The sequence below is a fragment of the Pelophylax lessonae genome (assembly GCF_965119305.1).
Source record: "Pelophylax lessonae genome assembly, chromosome: 8".
NCBI lineage: Eukaryota > Metazoa > Chordata > Amphibia > Anura > Ranidae > Pelophylax > Pelophylax lessonae.
In genome coordinates, this window is record NC_138775.1 from 118,637,065 (window position 1) to 118,655,185 (window position 18,121).

The 18,121-nt window shown below is 43.1% G+C and overlaps 1 protein-coding gene across 1 annotated transcript in view; it reads left to right on the forward strand.

Annotated features, from left to right (window-relative positions):
* IPPK (inositol-pentakisphosphate 2-kinase) overlaps positions 1-18,121 on the forward strand; it is a 957,415-nt gene that overhangs the window by 373,515 nt on the left and 565,779 nt on the right. Inside the window, exon 6 of the mRNA XM_082265219.1 lies at positions 16,721-16,810. Within this exon, the coding sequence (XP_082121345.1) occupies positions 16,721-16,810 (90 nt within the window). The remainder of the gene's footprint in view (positions 1-16,720; positions 16,811-18,121) is intronic.

Sequence of the window (18,121 nt, forward strand, 5' to 3'; positions counted from 1 at the left end):
TTCGCTCGCTGCTTTATAACCGCTTTTGGCATGTCTTTTGTACGCTGCGGCATATGAAATTATGCGGCCTCTTAAGAAGGCTTTGCCTGCTTCCCAGAATAAATGAGGAGAGGATGAGTGTGCCGCATTGGACGCCGAGTAATTCTGCCATTCGTGTTCAAGATAGGACTGGAAGTCAGCGTTTTTAGCTAAGAAAGAGGGGAACCGCCAAATAATTGGGACCGTCGGGGAACCCACGAGGTCAATGGACAGGGCTAGGGGAGAGTGGTCAGAGATTGCCATATCCTGAATGTTAGCGTCTTGAATCTGTGGGAGGAGAGAGTCCGAGCAGAAAAAAGTAGTCAATCCTCGTGAATGTCTTGTGAGGGTGAGAATAAAAGGTAAATTTGCGGTCGGTAGGGTGGAAATGTCGCCACACGTCAGTCAGTGAGAGAGAGTCCATAAGTGTGTTCAGGGGAGTAGGAGTAGCTGCCGTTCGTGAACCCGCCGACAGAGGGTGCAGGGACTTATCCATAACTATGTCCATTAAAGTCGCCCCCTAGCAGACGCGGAACCTGTGGTAGGGTTAGGGCTTGTGTCGACAACGATGAGTAAAAGGACTGGTCGAATACATTAGGAGCATACACATTGGATATGACTAATTCCCTGCTGTTAATGCGAACATGCGCCGAGACATAACGGCCTTCCTCGTCCGTGTCCACTGACAGGATCTCCACTGGGAGACGTTTGTGGAAAAGAATGAGGACACCGGCTTTGCGGCCTACTGCGGCCGAACCTATCACCTTACCCACCCAAAGCTTTTCCATACGTCTCATATCTTCCGCTGGAAGGTGTGATTCCTGGAGAAGAGCTATGTCAGCCCGGAGGCGTTTAAGATGCCGCAAGACTTTCATCCTCTTCGCCGGGGATCTGAGACCTTTAACATTCCATGATATCAGCGTCATTTCTCATACAAAAATGGTCGATAAGTATGACAATGATGGTGTACCTGTCCCATACATGTGAGATAGACTCGCCAGAACATGTTAGTAAAAACTAAAGGGTAAAGGGTAATCAGAAGGAAGCTCCATAAGTGTACCAGAGCTCAAAAAGTGACGACCTTTGAAGGGGGTAGACCAAGGGAACAGGGAGTAGGAAAACTGGAAGGAACGAAAGCTATAGAACACGTAAACATAGCAAAATAATATCATCAACTTCACTTTTTTCCGTATGCGATGGAGCACAGCTCCCCAAGTGTGACTCCAGAGACGGCTCGGGGCAGATGAAGCCCTGAAAACGGTCGTGTCTGTAGTGAGACCAGGGTCGCAATAGACGACTGAGCAGGTTGCAGCCATGGCATAGAATGCGGAACATAGAGAGGAGCGCATAAAACATTAGGGGAATAGAAAATTATAAACGACAGGTAATAGACACATTAACTAGCTCCAGTTCGTGGAGGGCAGGCTCACGGTTTCTGCCGTGGATGGTGTCATCCAGGGACAGATCATGGAAGTAGATCACCATCGTCCCAGGAAGCATAAGGAAGCGCTGAGGAGTCAGGAGGAGAGTCAGCGAGGGGGGCCAGAGCGGCCAGAGCTAACCCCGTCCGCATATCGCTGCCGCTTTGGGGATTCCTTCCGTGGGCTGTGTTGTAGATCCGGTCTGGGGAAGGAGGACGATTTCGATGCAGAAGACTGACCCGAGTCGCCATAGTGTAGGGAGCGAACAAATTTCTCCGCTTCCGAGGGGTCCTGAAAGGACAGTTGATTGCCGTTTGGGGCACGAAGGCGTTGCGTCGCCGGGTAGGCCAAGGTAAATTTTAAACGCTCGTTGTGCAGTTGTGAGCAGACGGTCTGGAATGCTTTGCGTCTTTTTGCGACGTCAACTGAATAGTCCGCAAAGATGAGTACTTTCATACCTTCTATTTGGAAGTGTGGAGTTTGGCAGAATTTCTGCAAGATGGCAGATTTGTCTGCGTAGTTGAGATATTTCGCGATAATGGGGCGAGGGGTTTTCCGTTCTTCAGAGTATAGCCCCATCCTGTGAGCCCGTTCCACTACACAGATCCCTTGCAGGCCCAGGGCAGCTGGTATTTTGCGTGCGCATAGCTCAGGGATAGCTGAAGGGGCAACAGATTCCGGCATCCCAATGAACCGAAGGTTGCTCCGCCTGGATCTATTCTCCAAATCCTCGAGTTTGTCCATAATCACCCTGTTGAGCTTGTCCTGGGACTGTTCAGTGCCCTGCATCTGGTAGATTTCATCCTCCACTCTGGAAATCCTACCTTCTGCTTCATTTAGGTGGTGGGAGTGAGACTCCAGTTCTTTTCTGAAGCAGGCCATGCCTGCAGCTACTGCCTGTTCCACCGAAGCTGCAATAGTGGGTGTGAGCAGCGCTACCACTGCCTTTGCAATCCGGTCTGTTTGGGGGTCTGCAGCCGTGATGGGTGAGGCAGAAGGTGGCTGGATGCTCTCCTCGGGCTGCTTAGAGGTGTCCATGGCAGTGGGATTGGGCGGCTTTCCGGGGTAGGCCGCGACCGCGGCCTCGATTTGAGCCGTACCCGGCGGAGGCTGCGTCACCGCTTTTTCCGGGGGGGGTTCTTAAGGCGGATGAGGTGCCGATGGAGCAGGCTGGAGGTGCCGGGCGGGCTTTTTATGCTGATTTGAGGGGTCTTACCGCGGGAGCTGAGTAGTGCTCAACTACTCCATGCGGCGCCGGAGCCGGAAGTGCTTAAAATTTTATAGCCATTTTCCTATACTGTCACATTCTTGGATCCCTTATGCATCAGAAAGACAATCCGTTTCCATTGTTCCTCCTGAGATATTCTCTAGGTCTCGTTCCCAAATCTTACATTTTTTATATAATGTGAGTTTGATGGAGTCATAGAGGAGGGAGTGTAAGGTGGACATCATGTGTCGCTGAGGTGCTTTTTGGGAGCAAATAGTTTCAAAGGGAGTAAGGGGTCTGGATACTGTTTGTCTAGGTCTCTTAGGAAATGTTGTATTTGGAAATAGCTCCATAACGGTAGAGAACAGCCTGGTGTAGAGGAGTTTAGTCTTGAAAGGTCTAAAATATTGATGGGCTAAGATTTCAACGTGGGTCCAGGAGTCTGTCAAGAAATGGGTAGACATGCCCGAAGGGAAGGCAGGATTCATCTGAATAGGTGTCAGAGGTCCTGTGATGGAGGAGAGATGCAGCTTTGAGCATAGCTCTCTGAAATTGGTTAACGTCAGGGGGATCAGAGGATTGTCTTTGATTGTAGGAGGAATATGTTGGGGTAGAAGCCAGGGTGTAGATTTTAGGGGTAAATGGGGAAAAAGTGTTCTAGACGGACTCAGTCTTTCGATTTGGCATGTACGTTCAAATTAATAATTCTAGATAAGTGGGTTGCACAGTAGTAATTTTTGAGGTCAGGGAGGCCTAGCCCACCCAACGATTTGGGTTTCACTAAATGATCGTAACTAATTCGGGGTTGTTTGTTCCAGATGAATGTGGTACACATTCTCCTGTAGGTCTTAAAGCGGAGTTCCACCCAAAAGTGGAACTTCCGCTTTAGGGAGTCCTGACCCCCCGACATGCCACATTTGGCATGTCATTTTTTTTGGGGGGGGGGGCGGGTACCTAGTTTTGACAGGTACCCGCTCCCACTTCCGCTCGGAGCGCCGCGGCGCCCTGAGCGGAAGTTCTCCTTTCCCCCTCCCTCCCTGCAATCTTCTGGGACACGTCAGAGGTCCCAGAAGATTGCCGGCCAATCACGGCGCGCAGCGCGACTCGCGCATGCGCAGTGGGTACCCGGCTGTGAAGCCGCAAACTGTAACAGCTGGGTGCCCACAGCAGTGATGCCGGCGCCGAGGGAGAGGATCGAGGCTTCCGGCGGCCGCATCGCTGGACCGTTGGACAGGTGAGTAAATGGCTGGAACTCCGCTTTAAGGAATTGCTTGAAGGATGTTCAAAAGCCTTGGCAGGACATTCATTTTTAAAATGGCAGCGCGTCCAAACCATGAAAAGTGGGATTTGTCCAATTGTCTTAAGTCAGCTGAAATAGAGTTAAGGATGGGTAGGTAGTTGTGGGCATAGAGATCAGAGAGGGGGATGAGGAGTTGGAATACCCAGGTAATGGTGTCGGGTCGCCATTGGAAGAGTAAATTCCTCTCACATTGTTGTAACAGTTGCCTTCGGCAAGGATATGTTCAGGGTGTGGGATTTGGCAAGGTTAATTTTCAAGTTGGACAGTCAATGAAATAGTTAATAGTCTTTCAATAAATTTGGGTTCGTGATAAGTGGGTCTCTCAAAAAAGTAGTACGTCATCTGCAAATGCAGCTAGTTTATATGTGTGATTAACAATAGACCCTTTGTTTTGGTTAGAACGTAGGTGCATCAGTAGTGGTTCCAAAATGAGGATAAAGAGGATCGGCGACAGTGGACAGCCTTGCCTCGTGCCATTGTAAATGGAGAAGGCGTTTGACAGGTGGCCATTTACTCGGATTCTGCCTGTGGGGTTGGAGTACAGGAACATTATGCGATTGAGCATTTGGTTTTGAAGTCCAAGGTGCTTAAGCACCTCTCCCAAGTAGTCCCAGGCCAGTCTGTCGAACGCCTTCTCGTGGTCTAGTGATATAAAGAAACCCTGGCAGTTGGAGGAAGTTAGCCAATGATGGATATTAAGCGCTTTAATCGTATTGTCCCTAGCTTCCCTGCCCAGGGCGAAGCCCACTTGATCTGTAGCGATTAAAGAGGGGATAAATGGAAGTAAGCGATTTGCCAATATCTTGGCGTAGAGCTAAATATGTAACTATGTAATATCTAAATTCAGTAAGGAAATTGGCCTATAATTAGTTACCGAAGTCCCACCTTTACCTTCTTTTGGGGTGACCGTGATGTGGGCCTCAAGGAGTCTGTTGGAAGAGAGAGGGAGGGGCGGTGGAAAATAAGTTAAAGGCTTTCAAGAATGGATTGGTAAGAGGGGCTAAACATGTTTTGTATTAGTTTGCTGTGAAGCCATCTGGACCAGGGCTTTGATCTGATTTTAGTTGTTTAATCGTTTGCTGAAGTTTGGCTGCCGAGAAGGGGCTTTCTAATTGTTGTGCATCCGTTCTGGGTACGGGAGATTTCAATGTTGTCCCGAATCTTGAGTCGGACTCGTCCTCCCTGTGTAGGGGCCGTGCCCCTTCCTTGCACGGCCTGTTGCATCGGGAGGATCTTTACGACTCCTATAGATGCCTACATGCTGATGAACAAGACTTTACCTTTTACTCTAAACTCTAACAGACATAAATCTTACTCGAGAATCGACCTTATACTGGTCGATAAATGGCTCCTCCAGAAGGGATCGTCTGTTGATATTCATGATATCACGTGGTCAGACCGCTGTGGTGACTGCTACCTTCGCCCTCGGCCCTACAGCCCCTGCCACCCGCATCTGGCAATAATAGGTTGGTTCAGGACCCTGTCCATGCTAAACATCTACAACATCATCTTGACTCTTTTTTCTCCACCAATGCTACCCCTGACATCTCCAACACTACCTTATGGAACGCCCATAAGGCGTATATGAGGGGCATCCTCATACAACTAAATGCTAGGGAGAACAAGAAATACCAACACCAACTCTCTTCCATCCTCACTGATATCCACACACTGGAAATGCAGAATAAATGTATTACTACGGCGGCACTTTTTTGATCGGTTGCTGAGACTGAGAGTGGATCTGAGACTCCTACTGATACAAGACCACGACCGAATGCTTCGCTTCCTAAAATTGAATTACTATCACTTACACAATAAGGCGAGTAAGTTCCTTGCGAACTGGTTCAAACTGCGTAATTCTAAATCCAAAATCCCGCACATATTCCATCCCTTCTCGAAGTCCAAACGAATCAACCCGCAAGATATCGCTAACGCCTTCACGGACTACTACAGTGCTCTTGCAAACGTGTGATTACTCTGGTTTAATTTTCAAGGTTAGCGCAGTATATACACCCATCCATTCACTTTGAGATCACTACCCGTTCAGTTAGTGTCTTTGAATACTTGCAGCTTTCCCATATCTGACCATTTTTACCTAGGCGCGAGTACATCCATCACACATTTTTCCACAATAGATCTCCCTATTTTAGGGGGACTATTTTGATACACGCAGCCATGGATACTTATTGCATCTTTGATTATGCTGACACTAGAAAAAAAAAAATAGATGTGGACTTGTTGTTCTCAGGAGGACAAGTCGAAACAAAAATTCTGAATTTGGAACAATTGTTTAAAACATTAAAAAATAACATGGACAAACAGATTCGTACTTGGTGGGACATCACCACCTTGGAAAAATATATTAAAGAGGATATTACACCCAGACGTTTAAGGTGGGACCTAGCCCCCAATGATGGGATTGAAGATAAAAAACTAGAAGAAGATTGGTATAACTTTTTTAAAGCTAGTGAAACCAAACTCCTAGAATTAATTGTAACCAGACGTAAGAATAAATTGGGAGTCATTAAAGAAAAAATCAAAAATATAAAAGGACAATTAGAACCTCATGCGCAATCAATGGAATATAAAGAGAGATACAAACCCCTCAAAGAATTTTTAGATAAATTGGATAGCGCCACACAAAGCAAAAAAATTAAAAAATATCAAAGCGACATTAAAGACTACCAGAATAAATTAGTCTACAAATGGCAGGAATTGCTGGAAGAACCACAGGTTATTTCCAGGGACTCATCTCCAGCTAGGGATCAACAGGAATTACAAGAGGTCAACAGGAATTCTCCTGTTAGACCAGTAACACCAAGCCTGCAAAGAAATAACCATACACCAAGGGGCGCACAACCAGCTAAAACCCCAAAACCATCAACTAACGGGTATTATAATAGCCCGTATAATAGGAATGAGAGACAGGAAAACTACCAGCAGCCACAGAAACCTGCCCAATCCGGTCCACGGGATTTTCAACTCAGGGGATATGGCAACCCACCAGGCCCTCCCCATTACCACAGAGGAAACAGGGGTTGGAACCCCAATTATCGAGGAAGGGGCAGGGGAGGAAGGGGGAAACCCTGGTACCACCCATACCCGTACCCTCAATACCCACCCACACACTACCAACCCTCACCTCCTCCCCCCTATCCAGAATATGGAAGGGGGGACACAGAAGGAGAGGATGCAGGGGGAGCCTCCTCAAAAAGAAAAAGGGAACACTAGGACAAAGGATTTTTAACCTGACCAGTGAAACCTTTACTGAGAAAGAGCTCATGGTTCTGGACCAAGGACTAAAATTTGCCCCAGATAATAAATTCAATGAGTTCCAGACCTTTATAGACTTGCAAAAGTTTATAAGAAAGATTAACATTAAAAAATATTACCATCTGAAAGAAAATGATCCAACCCCAGACCCAAACTCTTTACCTACCCCCTCCAGTGATTTTAAACATAGTCATTTTAAAAATAAATCCACTTTTAATCCCAAACCCCCGAATAACCATTTTACGGAAACTTTTAAGAATATGGTGGCCCAAGACTTAAAAGATGTAGTTAAAATAAAAGGCAGAACTAAAAAAGACATTTGGGAAGGTATTAAATTAATAGAAGAAAGGAAAAATATAGTCATCTGTCCTGCGGACAAGGGGGGGAGGGATAGTTATTTTAACTAAGGATATGTATAAACAGGAGCTAAATAGACTTGTGCAGGACACAGCGACATATGAGAAACTAAAAAGTAACCCCACTAATAAATACAGAAGTAAATGCAAACTACTATTGAAAAAGGCACACAAAAGAGGAATTTTGAATAAAAAGGAATATAGATACCTTTATTCCAGATCACCCTAGACTTCCCGTTATCTATCAAGTCCCCAAAATACATAAGAGTGCCACAGCACCACCAGGCAGACCCATCATTAATGGAATAGATTCCATTTTTTCTAGAATAGGGGAGTACTTGGATTTCCATCTACAGCCCCTAGCACAGACCTACCCGGCCTACTTGAAAGATAGCAAACAATTAATAAACATTTTAAATGAAACACAAGGCACCTCCAATTTAATGATGGCTACAATAGATGTTGAGTCGCTGTATACCAACATCGACCAAACAGATGCCCTACGAGCTGTCATGTGGGCTTTAAAAGAAAAAACGGACCTAAAACATGACCAACAAATCTTGCTAGGTGAAATGTTGGACCTCGCCATGGGAAGCAATTACTTCTGGCATGAGGGCCATTATTATAGACAACACAGAGGCGTAGCCATGGGGGCTAAGTACGCCCCCAGTGTAGCCAATATATTTCTCAGCAAATGGGAAGAAGAAGAAGAAATTTTTCAAAAAAACATCAAGGATTTGGTTGTCTATAAAAGGTGTATTGATGACATTTTTATTATTTGGTCAGGAACAGAGGAAGCCCTCAAAGTTTTTATGCAGGATATGAATATTAACAATTACAAAATTAATTTTACCGGGACTTATGACAAAAATGAAGTAAATTTTTTAGATCTCACTATCAATTTTAAAGAGGGAAAATTTTATACTAAGAGTTTCTTTAAAGGTACAGACCGCAATGGGTACATACCCACTCACAGCTGCCACCATTCCAGATGGATAAATGCTATTCCGAAGGGACAGCTGTTGAGAATGCGGAGAAACTGCCGGGATGATAAGGATTATGTGCAACAAGCAAACACACTAATAGAAAGATTTGTAGATAAGGGGTACAACAATAAAGCGTTAGTGACACTGAGAGACAACATTGCACATATGGATAGAACAACAATATTAGCAGACAAGGTCAAGAGTACTCAATCCAGCACTAGTCACTCTAATTTAGCATTTATCACACAATTCCATAGAAATCACAGACAATTAGAGAAAGTAATCAAACGACATTGGCATATACTGATGAGAGACAACACTCTCAAATCAATAATGCCCCCAAAACCTGTCTTCATTTACCGCAGAGTACCGAATTTAAGAGACAAATTAGTTCACAATATCCCAGACCCCCCTAAGACGTTGGGGTCAACATTCTTAGATTTTAAAGGCTTTTATGCATGCAAAAAATGCAAAGCATGCAATACAGTAAAAATAAAAAATAGGAAACTTACATCTTTCAAATCCCACACTACATCTAAAGAATATTCAATAAAAAAAACTCATTACATGTGCCACCACACATGTAACATATATTATTTCTTGTCCATGCGGCCTACAATATGTGGGCCGCACGACTAGAAAATTGAGTATCAGAATAGGGGAACATTTAAACATCAGAAAGGGCTATAAAAACACAGTCTCTCCATGCATTTTAGAACTCATCACACAGAGACCCCACATTAGCACAATTTTGTGGCATAGACACAGTTGAACCACATTGGAGAGGGGGAGACAGAAAAATAGCTATATCAAAGAATGAAACCTTTTGGATATGTGAATTTGATACTCTACAGCCGAGGGGAATGAACAAAGACTTGGATATTAATTGTTTTTTAACCAATTATTGATTATTGTCTTAAATATTTTTATATACCTACCATCTGGAGGTTTTTTTATTGGTTTTCAACATGCGCATTTTAATATGATTATTATGTGGTGAGATACTAGTATCCATTGAGAACCTTGGAGATTGGGGGGGGGGTGACACCCCCTAAATTACCCTAAATTACACATGCATTTGAATATGGTTTGGACGGGGTCACCGATATAAGTTTTTGGGTAGTTTTTAAACATATTTTATTAATCTGATCCAATTATTTATTCAAATGTCTTAATACAGTAAGGGGTTAATAAATTAACGGAATGCACCCCATTGAGGGTATACAAGCTCAATGGAAGCAAAACATTTGCTCATGGTTCTGTACATTATATTATATTACTAAGGAAATACACCCATCTTCAAATTAGGCAATATGTAATATTGCAACAAATTACTTGCATTAATATGCAGGTTGTTTTTTTGGCCATATATATTTTTCTAAAATTGCACAGAAACCAGTACCTTAACCACTTAAGCCCCGGAAGATTTTACCCCCATTCCGACAAGGGGGTATTTTGCGATTCGGCACTGCGTGACTTTAACTGACAATTGCGCGGTCGTGCGACGCTGTACCTAAACGAATTTGGCGTCCTTTTTTTCCCACAAACAGAGCTTTCTTTTGGTGGTATTTGATCACCTGTGCGATTTTTTGATCACGCGCTATAAACAAAAAAAGAGCGTCAATTTTGCAAAAATAGCAATATTTTTCACATTTTTTTATATGAAATTCCCCAAAAAAAAATTTAAAAATCAAATTTTTTTTACTTTTTCGGCCAATTTGTTTTATGCTACCTATGTTTGGTAAAAAAAATCGCAAAAATCGTATTTTGATTGGTTTGCGCAAAAGTTATCGCGTTTACTAACAAAGGGAAAGATTTATGTAATTTTTGTTGTTTTTTTTTTAACGTGTAATGGCGGCGATCTGCGATTTTTTTTTTTGCGGTACTGCGACATTGGGGCGGACAGATCGGACCCTTGACTGACATTTTTTACACTTTTGGGGTTACCAGTGACATTTCTACAGTAATCAGTGCTATATATATGCACTGTTACTGTAAAAATACACTGGTAGTGAAGGGGTTAACTTTATTTGGGAGGGAGGGGCTGTGTGTATCCCTAGGGGCGTGCTTTCTACTGTGATTGGCTGGGGCTTGAGCTGTATGGACACTGATCAACGGATCTACATACTAGATCCGAGTGATCAGTATCCTAACAGCAAGGAGAATGACAGGTGGCTTGTTTACACAAGCTGCCTGACATTCTCCTTCTCCCCCGCCGATCGCCGAGTGACCGGCGGACATCGGGTCCGCCGGTCACACGCGCGGGGGGGTCCGTGACCACGCGGGAGCGGGAGCGCGCCTCCGGGGGCGCGCACTCGCTCCCTAGACCCTCACAAGCTAGTGACGTAGCCCTACGTCACTTTGCCTGTGAGGGGCTGACTGCCGACGTAGATCGGCGTTAGGCAGTCGGCAAGTGGTTAATATAAGCGCAGTGCACCATCCCAATGTGAGCAGTAATGGCATTTGGGATCAAAATTAGTTGGTCAATGACCGATCACATATTTTCATATTGCAATTATTAAAATTGAATTCATTGAACAACAATTAATTGGTGTTTTTACCGATATATAAAATATATTGTTTCAATATATTTTGCAAAGAGACTACCGGCGCAACACAGGCCATGCACTTAGTGAATTGCTTCCGGGTTTGTTTGGCTAATGAAAAGGATAAACAAGCAGGTGTAAAAGAGCGGAAATGAGTCCATATCCGTGTATATAACCAAGCTGAAACGCAACGCACGTGCCACTTCCGAAGACGTCACACTCTGACGAAACGCGTCAAGTTGGCACGCACGTTGCCTCGCTTTGAGCCAGGAGCTGGACCGCACGCCGAGACTCTCACTTCCGGGTTCGGCGAGGAGAGCGGAGAGAACCAGCGCCCTATGGTTACCCAGCTGCAAGGCAGTATAGGGGCTCAATAGCGATCTACTTTTTTTGCACATTGACCCTAGTACTTTTGGGGCTATTTGTGTTGTTTTTTGCTGTGTCACCTACGTTCTTATTTGGAGTGTTTTTTACCATCTGGGTGTTTTTTTAGCATCAGCTGCAGCTTTTGATCGGGGGACTTTTTATGGTGTTTTTACATGGACAGTGTTTGTGAAGATTGATGTGAGTTTTTATGCAAGTTCAATTAAAGGAAAACCTTTTTGCACTATGAGAAGCATATCTCTTTTTCTTCCATGCTGAGTGTCCACCCTTCATCCATAAGGAGAACGTCCACCTTTGCATCCATATAGAGGAGCAGCAGCAATAAGCGCTTTAGATTCCATTTGGCGTACGCCATTGGAATCCACACCGTCCGGTAAGTGTGCTACCTTACCCTATCCGGCACAGAGTGGTAGAACCTGTAAGAACCACCGTCACACACGATCCCATTCAGCACAATAGAGACTGTTTCTGAGCACGTTTTTGCACTTTAAAGAATCTTTCACGGACTATCCTTTGATGCTTCTATATTGGAATTTTTCATGAAATTTTTTATGTCATTTTTTTGTATATTGATCGTTCTATCTCTGCACCATTCGTAATTTATATATATATATATTGGAAGCATTTTCCTTAAGTTTGCACATGCACTTTAGTGGATGACACATCACAATTGGAGTCCATTGTTTACATATTCATTAATATATTTAATATTACTGAAGAGTAATCACATGTTTGCACGTGCACTTTTCTTGGTTTAATTTTCAAGGTTAGCGCAGTATATACACCCATCCAAACATTTAACAGGTAATGTAAGGGTATAAGAGTACTAGGACACAAACACGGTGGGGGGAAGGAAGGGAACAGGGGGAAGGGATTTTTTTTTTTTGGGGGGGGGGAGGGAAATAGGGGACTACCACGGAGGGAACGGCTTAGTTGCCCTTTAGTATTGATGAGTGTGGGAGTTGTTGGAGGTAGGACTTGAGGTCATCCTCCGGTATTTGACTGTTATTTCCTGAGGTCTACGCACTCTGACGGGAGGTCGAAGAATAGAAGTCGGAGGGAGGGAAGGGAGGGATAGGATATAAAAGAACTAGATTTTCCTGAGTGGTGGTGTCTCATCTCTGAAGGACAAATGGGTGATGAACTAAAATATAGATACATAAACGGGTATGGAAAATTCATTGGTACCCTCTTGTGGGTTCCCCCCCCCCTTTTTCTTTCTTTTTTCTTTCTTTTTTTTTTTCTCTTTTCGCTCCTTACTACTTTAGGATTTATTAGTAATAAAGTAAAAAATGTACATTTGAGGCATTGGAGATTTCTGATGGAGAGTATAAACAGGTCCAGGTTAAATATGAAAAATGCTTATCTTAATTTTATCTATGTATATGTGAAAAATGAAAGTATATGTTGATATTGTAAAACTGGAAAATATGGATAATGTTGTTAGGCTTCTCCTTTGTTCCACTTGTTGTAATAAATAAATAAAATTAAAAAAAAAAAAAAAGTATGTAATACTGCACCATGATGGCCTTATCTTTTTAATGAGCCCCTGAGAAAGAAGGATAGAGTAAGGAGATCATACCCCAAGGATACTAGTGGAAGGAACCCCAAGGGAGTTTATAGACTGGAAACCTGCGCAGGATTCCCCTGGAAGGATCTGGTACCGTATTAGGATAACGGTGGAAAAGGAACCATCACTTTCCCTGATATATACCACAGGCGTATTTCCCTCGCAATAGAGGTGAGAGTTTAGTACACCTAGAAGTGGGCACAAGGTGGAGGAGAAAGTCACTATATTTATTCACCATCGCCCACAATAGTGTTTTACTAAGGAGTGTGAAATAGTCATTTTTTGAAGATTGATTGGACATTTTTAGGATTGTGATTGGACATTTGAGGATTGTCATTTTGCGTATTTGCACAGATTGGCTAATGTGTTATTTTACCACGTTTATCTATATATGGATTTTTTTATGAGGAATATCACTGTAAGCACCGAGCACTTTTAAACAGCACTTATATATGTTTATGTGTTATATATATCACTGTTTGGATTTAGGATTTGATCATTGACCCATCCATCCATAGTTGGGTGACAAGAGTTTTCACAGTATAATTTTACTACAATCTACACCTACAAGCACAGAGCACTTTGGAAACAGCAATATTTTTATATTTTTTATATAAAAAGAACACACACCAGAAACGATACACAACATATATTTTTAACATAACTTTATTTTTTCACGTTCATCACATGTAAGCACTTTATATCGGTTTCTCAACTTGAAGCACACTACAAACCCCATTTTATATTTCTTAAAACTGTTTTATAGTATCAGTATCCGTGGTGCAGCATTAAGGAAATCAGTAGCACCCTAGATAGCGCAGGAACTACATACACCCTTTATATCTAAGAAATGGCTTTCTTCTTGCCACTCTTCCATAAAGGCCAGATTTGTGCAGTATACGATTGTTGTCCTATGGACAGAGTCTCCCACCTCAGCTGTAGATCTCTGCAGTTCATCCAGAGTGATCATGGGCCTCTTGGCTGCATCTCTGATCAGTCTTCTCCTTGTATGAGCTGAAAGTTTAGAGGGACGGCCAGGTCTTCGTAGATTTGCAGTGGTCTGATACTCCCATTTCAATATTATTGCTTGCACAGTGCTCCTTGGGATGTCTAAAGCTTGGGAAATCTTTTTGTATCCAAATCTGGCTTTAAACTTCTCCACAACAGTATCTCGGACCTGCCTGGTGTGTTCCTTGTTCTTAATGATGCTCTCTGCGCTTTCAACGGACCTCTGAGGCTATCACAGTGCAGGTGCATTTATACGGAGACTTGATTACACACAGGTGGATTCTATTTATCATCATTAGCCATTTAGGTCAACATTTGGATAATTCAGAGATCCTTACTGAAATTCTGGAGAGAGTTTGCTGCACTGAAAGTAAAGGGGCTGAATAATTTTGCACGCCCAATTTTTCAGTTTTTTATTTGTTAACAAAGTTTGAAATATCCAATAAATTTCGTTCCACTTCATGATTGTGTCCCACTTGTTGTTGATTCTTCACAAAAAAATTATTTTTTTATCTTTGTTTGAAGCCTGAAATGTGGCAAAAGGTCGCAAAGTTCAAGGGGGCCGAATACATTTGCAAGGCACTGTATATATATAAAAAAAATGAGAGTCGCTCTTTAAATTAATAAAAATGTATAAGTGTATAGTTTGTGGGAATGCCAGTCCTAGGCAAATCTTGAAAATACATGGTGAAAAAAGTGCTCGTGCTCCCCGCTCTGCCAGTACCGCACTCACCAGAACGGAAAACCCCTGCAGGGGTGTCGCATCCCAATCAATGGATGGATCTGGCTGATTCAAGTCCGCCTGGGATCTCTGTGGGGATATCTAGTCCCAATTCCTGGATGGGTATGTCTGCTTGTAAAAACTAGATCACATATGCCACAGATGCTCTTTCAGTTGAACAACCCCCCCCAGGTAAACAAAGATGGGAAGGACCACATAGTATAAATCCGCATAGGTTATTTTATTAACAATCAGGTTTTATACTCACATAGGCAGAGTAACAACAAGCATAATGAAAACGACAATACCGAAACACAGATGCGTTCCAAAGACCGGAAGCGGAAGTGGCGTAATGGTGCTCTATGCGTTTAGTCAATACGTCCTCACAAGAAAATATCACCTTCTGGTTATATTTGAGGGAGGCTGCAGCCAATTATTGACCACAGCGCGGAATCTTTTTTACACTATAGATTTTACACTATAGAATAAAATAGTGTGTGTTGCAATGTTTTGTGCCACACAGTATTTGTGCAGTGGTTTTTTAAATGCAATTTTTTGGGGAAAAAAAAAATTCATGAATAAAAAAACAAAACAGAGTTAGCCCTTTTTTTTTTTTTTTATAATGTTTAAGATGATATGTTGAGTAACTAGATACCTAACATATCACACTTTAAAATTACGTCTGCCTGTGGAATGGCAGCAAAATATGATGCCTAAAATTCTTCATAGGCGATGCTTTAAACACCTTTACAGGTTACCAGTTTAGAGTGGCACAGGAGGTCTGGTGATATAATTATTGCTCCCACTCTGACGTTCGTAACAATACCTCTTGTGTGGTGCAATCACCGTTTACATATGCGTTCTCATTTGTGCATGAGCACAGTGGAACGATGACACTTTTTTTTTTTTTTTCATTTATTTTATACAAAACTTTTTTTTTTTTTACCCTTTTTTCTACATTTCGTTTGTACAAAAACCTTATTACTATCACAAGGGATGAACAACATCCCTTGTGATAGCATGGTCCGTGACAGGTCCTCTTTATGGAGAGATTTGGGGTGTATTACACCCCAAATCTCATCTCTGGCCCCCCATGCCAATGACTTCAGTTCCTCTCTCTCTGTCCCAGGCAGCCATCGCTGCCGGCTGCATCGCTCCTGGCCTCCAAGATTGGACCGGAGAGGCGGGGGGTGGCCCTTCCACCACCCGCAGTAGTAATTGAGTGGCTAATTAGCCACTCAGATGACTTCTGCTTTGGAGAGAATCGGCTGAAGAAATTGGTACCAGGATGATGCCTGTAGGTGCAGGCATCATCCTGGTTTAACCACTGAAACATAGACGTAGGGGAATGTCCTTGGGTGGGAAGTGGTTAAATTGAATTCCCTGTATTATGGTAAAGAAAAAAAACCCCTCTGTGTTCACCCCCCCCCCCCACACACACGTCATACTTCCCTGAGCCTGATCTTGATCCAGCGCTGTGCACGAGAGCAGCAGCACTCTCCTCTCTCTCTCCTCACTGGGCATGGAGAACGCAGGAGTCATTGGCTCCTGCTGCTTTCAATCACACCCTGTAAGGAGAGAGTGGGGGGCTGAGCTGTGCTGTGTTTGTCAGTGGACAGTCTGTCTTAGGATCAAGCCTCCATAGCAAGCGTCTTGCTATAGGGGCACTCAGAAAGGGGGAGGAGCCATATGTGCTGGCGGAGAACCTCAAAAGAGGAGGATGAGGGCTACTCTGTACAAAATTGCACAGAGAAGGTAAATATTACATTTGTTAAAGAAAAAAAAAACACTTTATGATCACTTTGCAGAAGATACATTGTTTGCATCCCTGGATTATTATATATGTGAAAATATTTGGAATACAAATGATTACAAGCATTTGTGCAATTTTGTGTAATAGTCAAATTATTATTTTTTTTTTTTTTTTCAGCCCAAATGTGGTTTTATCCCATCTTCTGCTTACACAACTAAGGAGATTAAGAAGAAGGTGTGTCGGTTTTGTATGCACCAACATCTAAAGGTGAGTGTCTGAAAAAAATCGGGATTTGAAACAAAGATGGGTGTCACTAAATGTTCTTCACTAAATGCTCTAGCCTACGTGTGATACTCTAATTCACTTAGACGTTGCACTAACAATTTTACTATTAAACTATCTTGTAATCCACTTGGCTGCTAAGTAAACTTTTTTTTTTTCAGGAACTAAGTTGGCAGTATTTTTTTTTTTCCCCTAACCAATATGTTCTCTTAATCGTACTGTACAAGGCACAGGACTTGCATTCATAGACCACGGGTTATATGAAGGCTACCTTTAGGTGATTGAATGCTGACAAAAACTTGCTAGGGCTGCCATAATGTGCACCCTTCCCACTCTGAGATTGTTGCTGTTTGGTACTGTTGTTAGGTGATGGACCCGTTCTCCTCTGGAGATGTACACTATCTCACAAAAGTGAGTACACTCCTCACATTTTTGTGAATATTTTACTATATTTTTTTCATGTAACACTGAAGAAATGACACTATGCTACAATGTAAAGTAGTAAGTGTACAGCTTGTATAACAGTGTTAATTTGAGGTCCCTTCAAAATAAGTCAACACAGCCATTAATGTCTAAACCGCTGGCAACGAAAGTGAGTACACCAAGTGAAAATGTCCAAATTGGGCCCAATTAGCCATTCTCTTACGTCCTCTGACAGTCGCCGCCCACTCATACAATCTGCACATCTGGGTATTGGCCTTCTCCATAGGAGTAAGCTAGGCAGAAGATTTTGTTAGAATATTCACAAAAACTTTGTATAGACACACCTACAGGGGGCTGTCCCTGTGGTCAATACCCCCAGCTAGCCTCATTCCCAATTCAGTTTGCCTCTGCCTAGCTTAGGAGTAGGCTGACTTTTACCTGGCTGGGGCTGCAGTCTCAGCCTTTTTTCTTATTTTTATTTTTTTCTCTCTTGAAAAGTTTTTTGTTCTTTTAAAAAGATAGCTTTTTATTTGTTCCTGCGCTTAGTTAGTCGGACTTTGGATGACTACAGCATTTGCGGAGCTGGGAATCACACTGGTTATTCTAGAGCCTTATGGAATTCCAGCCTGCCATTGAGCGTTAGCAGGTTGTGTACGCCCAGGCCTCGCAAACGACTATGTCCCTGACATCAGGGTCGAGCCTGCGAAGTTGCTATCTTCGGTGGGATATCTCAACTGCGGTACGCCACATTTTGCTAGCGTCCCCTTCGGCTGACGGCACCACCACCCAGAGTGGGAGGCTTCCTGTCAGAGCGGTACCCACGTTTTCGCTGGACCGGTGAGTACCATGCTACCCCTCTGTCTCTGACATTGT